Source organism: Nomascus leucogenys, unplaced genomic scaffold, assembly GCF_006542625.1.
Source record: "Nomascus leucogenys isolate Asia unplaced genomic scaffold, Asia_NLE_v1 Super-Scaffold_526, whole genome shotgun sequence".
Classification (NCBI taxonomy): domain Eukaryota; kingdom Metazoa; phylum Chordata; class Mammalia; order Primates; family Hylobatidae; genus Nomascus; species Nomascus leucogenys.
This window is the reverse complement of record NW_022095777.1, coordinates 1,985-11,755: the sequence shown is the minus strand read 5'-3', so window position 1 is coordinate 11,755 and position 9,771 is coordinate 1,985. Positions and strand designations below refer to the sequence as shown.

Sequence of the window (9,771 nt, the reverse complement as noted above, 5' to 3'; positions counted from 1 at the left end):
GTGGAGTCCTAGGCTGCAGCCCACTGATGCTGGTATAGTTGGATCCACTTCCCCTGCTACTGAGCCAGGCTGGGACATTTTTGGGCACATTAGAGATGTGAGATATAACGAGTGCAAATCCCTGTCCAGTTTCATCTGGATCCAAGTGATTTCTCCATGTACATGGGCAACTGCTTGATAAAAGATTGTCTCTTACCTAAAGATGTTAACAGGGAGGCTGGTGTCTGGGTCAGGATGATGTCCCCACTCACTGATAAAATGTAAAAGAGGAAAGTGGCATTGACGGTGCATGGCAGAGACATGCTCTGTGCAGTGGCCACGCTCACTAAGAGAGATAAACTTTGGAAAATAGTACTCAATGGCAGAAAAGAAAGTAGACTATAAGGTGCCCAAAACAAGAATAAGGTGCAGCCCATTTAGTCTCTGGGTATTGAAGAGACCTGTCACTCTTGGTAATGGTGGATGTGTGAGTGCTGCATGCATTAAGGAAATACGGTATCATCTTTGTGTATATGTAGTAAATTGCTTGAATTTATACTGGTAAGAAGAATAGCATAACACCATTACCTAATACTTACAAATATATGTATCATCATGTCAATATATTTTATTTTCAATGTTTTTTAGAAAGGAACAATGATAAACTTACAGAAAAGTTGCAAGTATATGACAAATACACCCTTCCCTAACTGGAATCATACAATAGTCTTTTAAAGACCTTAGAATTGTACCATCTAAAACTTTACTATGTGTTTCCTACAAAAAAGAATATCCTCCTAAATACTCCCCATACACCACTGAAATATGTTACTCCATCGACTCCTGACGAATATTTCAAATTGTCAAAAAAATCTAAAAAATGTCTCTGGTCACAAAATAGTCTCCAGTAGAAACCCATTCTCTGCAGACAAATTTGTGCTACCCTGGTCTTACCAGGGACACCTAGGGACACTGAGCTGGTGCTGAGTTACTGAGAAGAGCCAGCTCTGCAGCTGTGCCCAGCCTGCCCCATCCCCTGCTCATTTGCATGTTCCCAGAGCACAACCTCCTGCCCTGAAGATTTATTAATAGGCTGGTCACACTTCATGCAGGAGTCAGACCCAGTCAGGACACAGCATGGACATGAGGGTTCCTGCTCAGCTCCTGGGGCTCCTGCTGCTCTGGCTCCCAGGTAAGGAAGCAGAACACTAGCAGTTTACACAGCCCACTGTGCCGAGTACTGCTTTACTGTTCAGGGAAATTCTCCTACAACATAATTAATTGTGTGGGCATTTGCTTTTATGTTTCCAATCTCAGGTTCCAGATGTGACATCCAGATGACCCAGTCTCCATCTTCCTTGTCTGCATCTGTAGGAGACAGAGTCACCATCACTTGTCGGGCGAGTCAAGGCATTAGCAATTATTTAAACTGGTATCAGCAGAAACCAGGGAAAGCTCCTAAACTCCTGATCTATGATGCATCCAGTTTGCAAAGTGGGGTCCCATCAAGGTTCAGCGGCAGTGGATCTGGGACAGAATTCACTCTCACCATCAGCAGCCTGCAGCCTGAAGATTTTGCAACTTATTACTGTCAACAGTATAAGAGTTACCCTCCCACAGTGTTACACACCCGAACATAAACCCCTAGGGAAGCAGATGTGTGAGGCTGGGCTGCCCCAGCTGCTCCTCCTGATGCCTCCATCAGCTGAGAGTGTTCCTCAGATGCAGCTACACTCTGACGGTGTTGGTAGACGGGGACGTGAAGTCACCTCTGCACTCTAATTCTTTTCTCTTTCTCAGCCCCAACTACACAGACATAGCAATGCCTCTACTAATTTAATACAGACAGAGATCATGACACCTGAGGAGTTTAGTTTATGGCTTCAGTTCGACTTTATACAACAGAGAAGAAGCCACTATAGATATTCTAAGTAGGAATTGTCTTAATACAGAGAATTAAAGTAAACTACTGTCGTCTAAATAAAATGTAGAAATGAATCTCTAAATTTGATGTTTTATTTACATAGAAATATTTCCCAAATGGGGCATACAGGAAAACTCAGTGGTCTTCAATATGTCACAAGAACAAAGAGAAAGTTAGCGTTTCATGAAAAATGGAAAATATTACCTATGGCTCTTTGAGAAAGTTCATTGGCACTAGGAAGGGTTTGGAGCGGCAAGCTCCGACTGATAAGCAGTGGTGGACAAAGTGAATCCTAGAATTATATCAAGTTATCTCAGAAGTTGTGGATAAATTTGATTTCAGGTTACAATAAGCCAAAGCAGTGAAGGTTGCAGAGAATTTTGTTACTGAAATACCAGGGATTCAGTGTACATCCTGCAGCTCACCACACAGAAAGCCAATCACTAAGACAACAAGCATTACCAAGGAAAAGGTTTAATCAGGTGCTATAACTGAGGAGATGGGACACCATTCTCAAATGTATCTCCCTGACCAACAAAAATTAGGTGTTTATATAGCAGGGAAGAAATGTGGGAAAACAGGAATTATGGAAGGTTAAGGGCGATAATTTGGTCAACAGGAAGCAGGAGGTCAGTTAGACAATCATAATGGGTGAAGGCTCTGATGTCTCACTGTCCCAATTCAGTGACATGTAAATTTCAACTCCTTGACAGTATCTGGGAGGCCTGATGGTTGGTTTACTGAAAAAAGAACTCAGGTAAGACATGACTATCTTGAGTTTTAAGATTGGGGAAGTCAATTTCTATGTTTATTCAAAAAACCATGAACATTAGTTCCGTGGGATAATAGGGTCTATTTCACTTGCATTCTAGAAACAATTTTTTTCACCCTGAGTGCCCTTCTCCTCTGGTTTCTTGGCTCTGTTGGGTATGACAGAATGACCCAATTCCTATGATTAATGTTCACACTACAACCTTTCAAAGCCAAGGATATAGTATTCAGGAAAGTTGATATTAGAAGCAGGATTCTCTGGTGCTCCCTCAGGCATCCACCCCCGAAGTAAGGGTTTTCTAACCATGTGGTCCTCAGTCCTGTCTGGAAGCTTAAGTCTGGGATTGCTGAAGTTCTCAGCTTCCTAGAGCATCTTTGCAGGTGTTACTCCAGTTCTCACCTTTGTCTCTGTGCCTGTCTTAGGTACCAATGGATAATATTGAGTCTTCATTTTCTCACTTTGAAATCTCATGGGGGGACCTCTTATTGGGCAACTCTATAAGATACGAGAGGTAAAGAGGGATATTTACATAAGTTAAAATGATTTTTCCCCCAAAAGCCCATTTAAGAAAATTATATTTAAAGCCACATGTTGAAAATACATGCAGCTTTGTTTCCTTATTAATGCAAACTTTCATTTGCAAATATTTTCAGGATTGTAAAGGTTGAAAACATAACTATTTGGCCATGGAATGATCAAACACCTCTGTAGTTAAGTGGAGTAAACATTTTCTTGACAATTTGTACTCATTGAAATAAACGAATATATTTAAAATGTGTGAAGCTATGTTAGAAATTATTGGACTTAAATTGAACTGTGCAGTTTGGTTTGGGAGGTTGATCACTACTGTGACCTGTCACAAGAATCTTGTGTCATGTGTAGTCACTGCTGTTCAGCCTTGTCATAAAACAATTGATATCTACAGGCTGAATACAAGCTCAGTGCCATGCAGAGGAACCACTCAGCAGAGCCCTTCCTTGATCAGCCAGATGATTGTGAACATGAGCAATCATTAATCATTAATGCCTAAAAGCTTCCTGGTACAGTATTTGCACCTCTACCTATATAAACATATGTATTTGTTCTTAAATTGGTGGTATAAATGTGAATATTTAGTAATCAAACTATTAAGAGAAAAAGACAAAATTAAAACTAATTAGTATTTCAATGAAAAATTAAAATTTACCTTATTTATGGAAAAATGTGCATATATATTTAAGATACATAGAAGTAAATATATATTTATTTGATAAAATGTTGGCTACATATATATAGTATTCATATTTAAGTACATTTATTCTATTACATATGTAATATATACATGTTTATAAAATATTTTCTAAATTATAAACATTTAAATAATTATTGTTACATTCCACAAAAAAATGGTATTCTGGACAACATATAGTTCATACTTTTGCTACAGAAAATGTCTTTGTAGCCTTTATTTTTAAAACTCTACCAAATGGTTGTCCTTACCTAAAATATTTTTCCAATCCAGTAGAGCTCCAAGGGTAGGACTAGAGCAAATTTTGACTAATGTTAAATATTAACCATTGCATCCTACGAAAGTCTCCATTATGTTCATGCCCACAATGATGATCTGCCAAAGAGAGTTCTCACAACAATGGATGCTGGATGGAGTCACATCAGTGTCATTGTCATGGAAACCCTGGAAATGTAAAAATCGTAACAATGGGTAAACTGCAAGGCCTACATCTGATGATCACACTGCGAAGAGAACAGCAATTTAATAATATTGATTGTTGGTATTGACAGATCATCAGGCCTTAAAAGAAATGCAACAGGATGATTTCAGACAAAGTCATTCTGTGAGAGCTATGACTAGACATTTCAAAATGAGCCATAATCGAGAAAAAAGGCTTTCCAAGTGAATATTAATCAAAATGCCATTAATGAGCAGGGGCTTTTAATAAGTCTCGCTCTGTCGCCCAGACTGGAGTGCAGTGGCGCTATCTCGGCTCACTGCAAGCTCCGCCTCCTGGGTTCATGCCATTCTCCTGCCTCAGCCTCTCCGAATAGCTGGGACTACAGGCGCCTGCCACCACGCCTGGCTAATCTTTTTGTATTTTTAGTACAGACAGGGTTTCACAGTGGCCTCGATCTCCCGACCTCGTAATCTGCCCGCGTCGGCCTCCCAAAGTGCTGGGATTACAAGCGTGAGCCACCGCGTCCGGCCGGGATGGCATCTTTTGACTGACACTGAACATGGACATTCTGCCCAATGGGACAAACTACATGCAATGATAGTAGCCATGCAGGCTGCCCCTAACACTGTATCTTGCTCCGTTTCCACCAAATCATGGGCCATTGCCAACAACCCAGCCATCTCATCAGGAAAATAGAAACTGAGTGACTGAACTATTAAAGGATCCCCCGTGTAGGGAAAAGGACTATAGCAATAGCTTGCTTCCTGGACAGATAACTATATGTCACTCAATTAGATGCTGGGGCTACCACAGCGACCCTGGAGAGAAATTTATGTCATGTTTTTGGATACCCCATGAGACTTCACTCTGACCAAGAAACAACCTCACTGCCTAATCAACATGAAAATGGGCACATTCTCGTGGAACATAATGCTTGTTCCATGTAATTACCAACACCCAACACTGCCTGCTGTACCTGGATAAACACCTCAGGTATCCTAGAAATACAAGTAGAGGTGATCCTGATGCAGGCTCAATGGCGGCAGACAATAGGGCATCTGAAAGATCCCCCTTTCACCTCTTTAGCATCTTATTTTCTTGATGATGGGATCCTAGACTAGGTCACTGCTTTGGGGGGGTCTTATCCTCCTGCCAGTGGTAGTAGCTTTCCTTGGACCAATGAAATGTACTCTCACTATGGCTTACTAATCTGCATTGAGATTGTGTAAGTCAAGTGCTTCAGCAATCTGAAAAGGTACACCCCCACCTTCAGTTCAGGGGAAGTTGGTGGGCATATGAAATATGCTAACTTTGCTAAGGAGGATGTCTAGGTGGTGTGGTAACTGCAAGACAGTTCTCCAATGACCCTGGACTGACTTAGTTCTCTCCACTTGCTTGCTTATTTTAAGAGTTCTCAAAAATAATTGTAGAATGTGCTGGAATTGTAAAATCCTGCGATAGAAAGGAACTGACCAGAACAACCTATCTGTGATCTATACCAGTTTCCCATCGAATGGAATGTCCTTTAGCACTTTAGCCCTGTGTGTCTTGTTACCCCAGAATATAAAACCCAGAGTGGCTGCTTTTCCGGGTTCCTGTGCTGTGGTAGAAGGGGGATACACACAGTCTACTCCATCAGTTCCACATAACTTCCCTATGCCTTGGGGGACAGACCCATAAGTCCAAGACTTTTGTGTTCCCTTGCTGCTCATCTGTAAATAATAAACTCACTTCATGTAACTTGCTGTGGGGGTGTTCTCTTCCCCACACTCAAGTACGTTGGTAATCGGTGCACAGCGAAGCTGTTTCAAAGATGTCACTGACATAGAGACAGAACTGGAATGCAGGTTGCTGGGGGTAGTGATAGAGGAAATGGGGGAAGTATTATTTAAGGAGTGTAGATATTAATTTTTATAAGATGAAAAGAATTCTGGAGACAGTATCAGTAATAACAGCAGAACATGTGAATATGCTTAATGCCACTGCACAGCACTTTTAAATATGGTTAAGATAGACAATTTTGTGTTCTCTGTATTTTCTATAGTTAAATAATTAACATCTTTATTATAGTACTGTTAGCTCAGAAGACATTGCTTTATTTTGTAATTTTCTTAGCAAATGTTCATAAATACTCACTTTGTGATGACATTGTTCATAAATGGTGTGTGTGTGTATGTGTGTTTCTGTTTTTTAGACATGAGGTCCCCTGTGTTGCCCAGGCTGGCATCAAATTCTTGGACTTACGTGATCCTTCCTCCTTGGTCTCTCAATGTGCTGAGATAACAGGTGTGAGCCCGAGCACCTGGCCATAAGAAACAATTTATAAGACATTTCATAGGGGACTTCTTCAAAATGTCTACTTCATTGCAGCCACCTCCAAAGCCAATCTCCTAAGCCATGTTTCTGTACACAAGTGCGCTTCTCCCTCTGTGATGTCACATCCCCTCAGCATGAAGTCACACAGACATATAAGGAGAACAGGGCAAGGAGTCAACCCAACTTTATGAGTGGAAATCACTGGGAAGATCTGGCATTAATAGGGTTTAGGTGCTGCAGCTCTTCTCCACTAGCAAACACCCTCTGATTTCTCTTCCTGGATTGTTTTCTTAAAGGTTTCCTAATATTTAATGCAAAAGCTGAGATTAGAAACTGTTTATCCCGAGTCTAGTTGAATCCTATTTCACTCAAAATGTTAACAGTCCCTTTAGATGTCCTGTTAGAGACATCCTGTAGAGAAGTTGCTTTCTGCCACCTCCATTTACACCCTTCACCTTAGAAACTCTAAGAAAATAGAGAACTTCTTTCTCTCAGGGTCTATGGATCATTCTAAGGGAAATATTCAGATCAGTTTCGCTTGGGTCACACACCCAACTTTGGCAGATGGTGTTTTCCAAAGATGGCCACACCAACATATTTACTCCATTGCGTAGGTTCTTCCTGCTGTGTGACTGACACACTTCCCACTAAGAGCGGAATGGACTTATGTTCCTTCCCCTTGAATCTGGGTGGGGGCTGTGATGGCCCCATGCAACCATACTACAGAAATGGTATGTAGTTCTTGAAGCTCTTGAAGGGCACAAAAAGGAGACAGTTTATGTCTGGCACACACACTCTTTCTCTTGAGATAGTCGTCTTAGATCCCAGCCTCCATGTTCTGAGGAAGCCCAGGCCACCTGCAGAGGCAACATGTGGGTGCCCCAGTCAACAGGCAGCAGGTGGGTGGGTTGAATGGGCTTTCACATGATTTCAGCCCCTGTCCCTCCACCTTCAAAGTCTTCCAGCTGTGGCACCAGGCATTGTGTAGTCGAGACAAGCCACCCTGCTCTGCCCTGTTTGAATTCCTGACTCACAGTACCCATGAGCAATAATAAATCATTTATGTTTTAGTTCACAAAATTTTTAGTAACTTCTTATGCAGCAGTAGACAAGTAATATCCCCACGGAGCAAAGGAACAAGTGTGTTACTGAAGAAGAGAGATGTGAAAGGTTGCTAGGTAGACAACATGGACAGACACCGCAATCTACTACCAGTTGTCCCAGGATATGTTAATTTCCCATGAATGTCGCTAAGAGAAAATCTTAGATTTTATAAAAATTGGAGCCAGAGTCATTATTATCAACAGTAAATAAAAAAAGGTGCTGATTTTACTACCTAATTCCATTTGCTACATCCACCGTTTATTATTGTTCAGGAAATATAAGTGCATTTTCTCAGATTCATTGTTTAGGCATGATTTTCAATTTAGCAAGAATTAAAAAATGATATTCAGAAGTATTACCAAAAAAAAGTTTTAGGCATAGATTGAATTTCAGATACTAAGCTTAGGAGGGTCTGAACTTGAAAGCTGCTTTCAGAAAGAGGTTTTATGGTGGTCTTTAAGAAAAGACCATCCATGGAGGTGGGGTGGCAGGTCATTTTCAAGACTTGTTTCCTAGCTAGCTTTTCCTCTACCTGCTGCCATTCTGAGCAATCCAGTAAGCACCTTCATTTGTCTGCTGAACATCATGATGAATTTGCATAACACCAGACTGAACCTGAATTCCTCACTAGCAAAACAATGTTTTCTGGAAGTTTCCAGAGGATAATGTTTAATTTGTTTATTTTTAAAAGATGGTCAACCAAAGTATATTCTCAAAGTTTATTCTATTTAATGATTTTCATAGACGTCTGATAAAATTTCCTTTATATACACCCATATTTGAAAGTTCAAAACACAGAAGGGGAAGCTGTAAATTAAGCAGGATTTAAAATATGCTCTTTCTCACAGGAAAAAAGTTTACTTTGCAGTCAATTTAAATGACAGCTACCAGAGAAACCAGAGACTGAGTTTCAGGATTGGGAGCTGAGATATGAAATAATAACACTGCCTGTGTGCCTGTGTAAGGACTCATCTACAGAGAAGAAATTAAAGAGCAGACATTGGACTGTTGTGTCTCTGAGAAAGGCAAGCTTTGGGGAAGAGAAAAAAGGTTAAGCTTCCTGGCCCTCAGCTTTATGGTTGCATGGTGGCCACAGAATTGAATGCATTTTCTGCCTCCATTTCCTTTCAAACACAGAGGTTACCAGTGAAGGAGAATGCATTTTACTCTGTGCGTCTCTGAAGTTAAATTCCTCATCTAAATCCACATGAAAACCTAAGAGACACAGCCCATTTCATAAGTTAGCAGGATTGAATTCTGCTTTCTGAAGTTGTAGTGAGAGTGTTCAATTAAGTGAATCTTGGTGAGTTTTTCAAAAACATTTTAAAAGACTAGATATTTTTTATTGTGGTAACATTTACATTAAGTAAAATTGACCATTTTAACCAACTTTATATGTATATTTCATTGGCAGTAAATACATTCACATTGTTGTGTAACCATCCCTACCATCCACCTCCAGAACTCTTTCATTTTCCAAAGCTGAAGCTCCTTACCCATTAGGTGATAACTGCTCATTCCCCCTCCCATCCCCCAGCCCCTTTCTACTTTCTGTTTCTATGAATTTGATTCCTCTAGGCACCTCATATAAGTGGAGTCGTACAGTATTTGTCTTTTTGTGACTGGCTTATTTCACTTAGCATAGTGTCTTCAATGTTTGTTCTTCTTATAGCACCTGTCAGAATTTCCTTTTTAAGGCTAAATAATATTTTATTCTACATGTATTCCATATTGGTGAATTCTTTTAAATGGGCTAAACTGCACTCTCCAACAATAGTTATCAGGACAGTCTTTCTCTACTGTCTTTTCAACGTTAAACTTTTGTTTAAAAATGACATTTTTCTTCTTTATCACTTTTATCATTGTATCATTATATTTGGCTTATCTTTCCTCTCTACCTCCCTTCTTTCCTTTCTCCTTTTCTGTCTTCCTTCCTCTTATCTCAGTCTCTCCTTTGTGATAGCAGGTGCTACATACTGCGGATGTCCTTACTATATACCCACCTC

At 40.3% G+C, this 9,771-nt stretch overlaps 1 gene segment (V, D, J or C); it reads left to right on the top strand.

Annotated features, from left to right (window-relative positions):
* The first annotated feature begins 1,116 nt into the window (after window positions 1-1,116).
* LOC115833665 lies at window positions 1,117-1,619 on the top strand. The segment is given in 2 exon segments: window positions 1,117-1,171; window positions 1,297-1,619. Coding segments are annotated over 2 exon segments (378 nt in total).
* The last annotated feature ends 8,152 nt before the right edge of the window (window positions 1,620-9,771 follow it).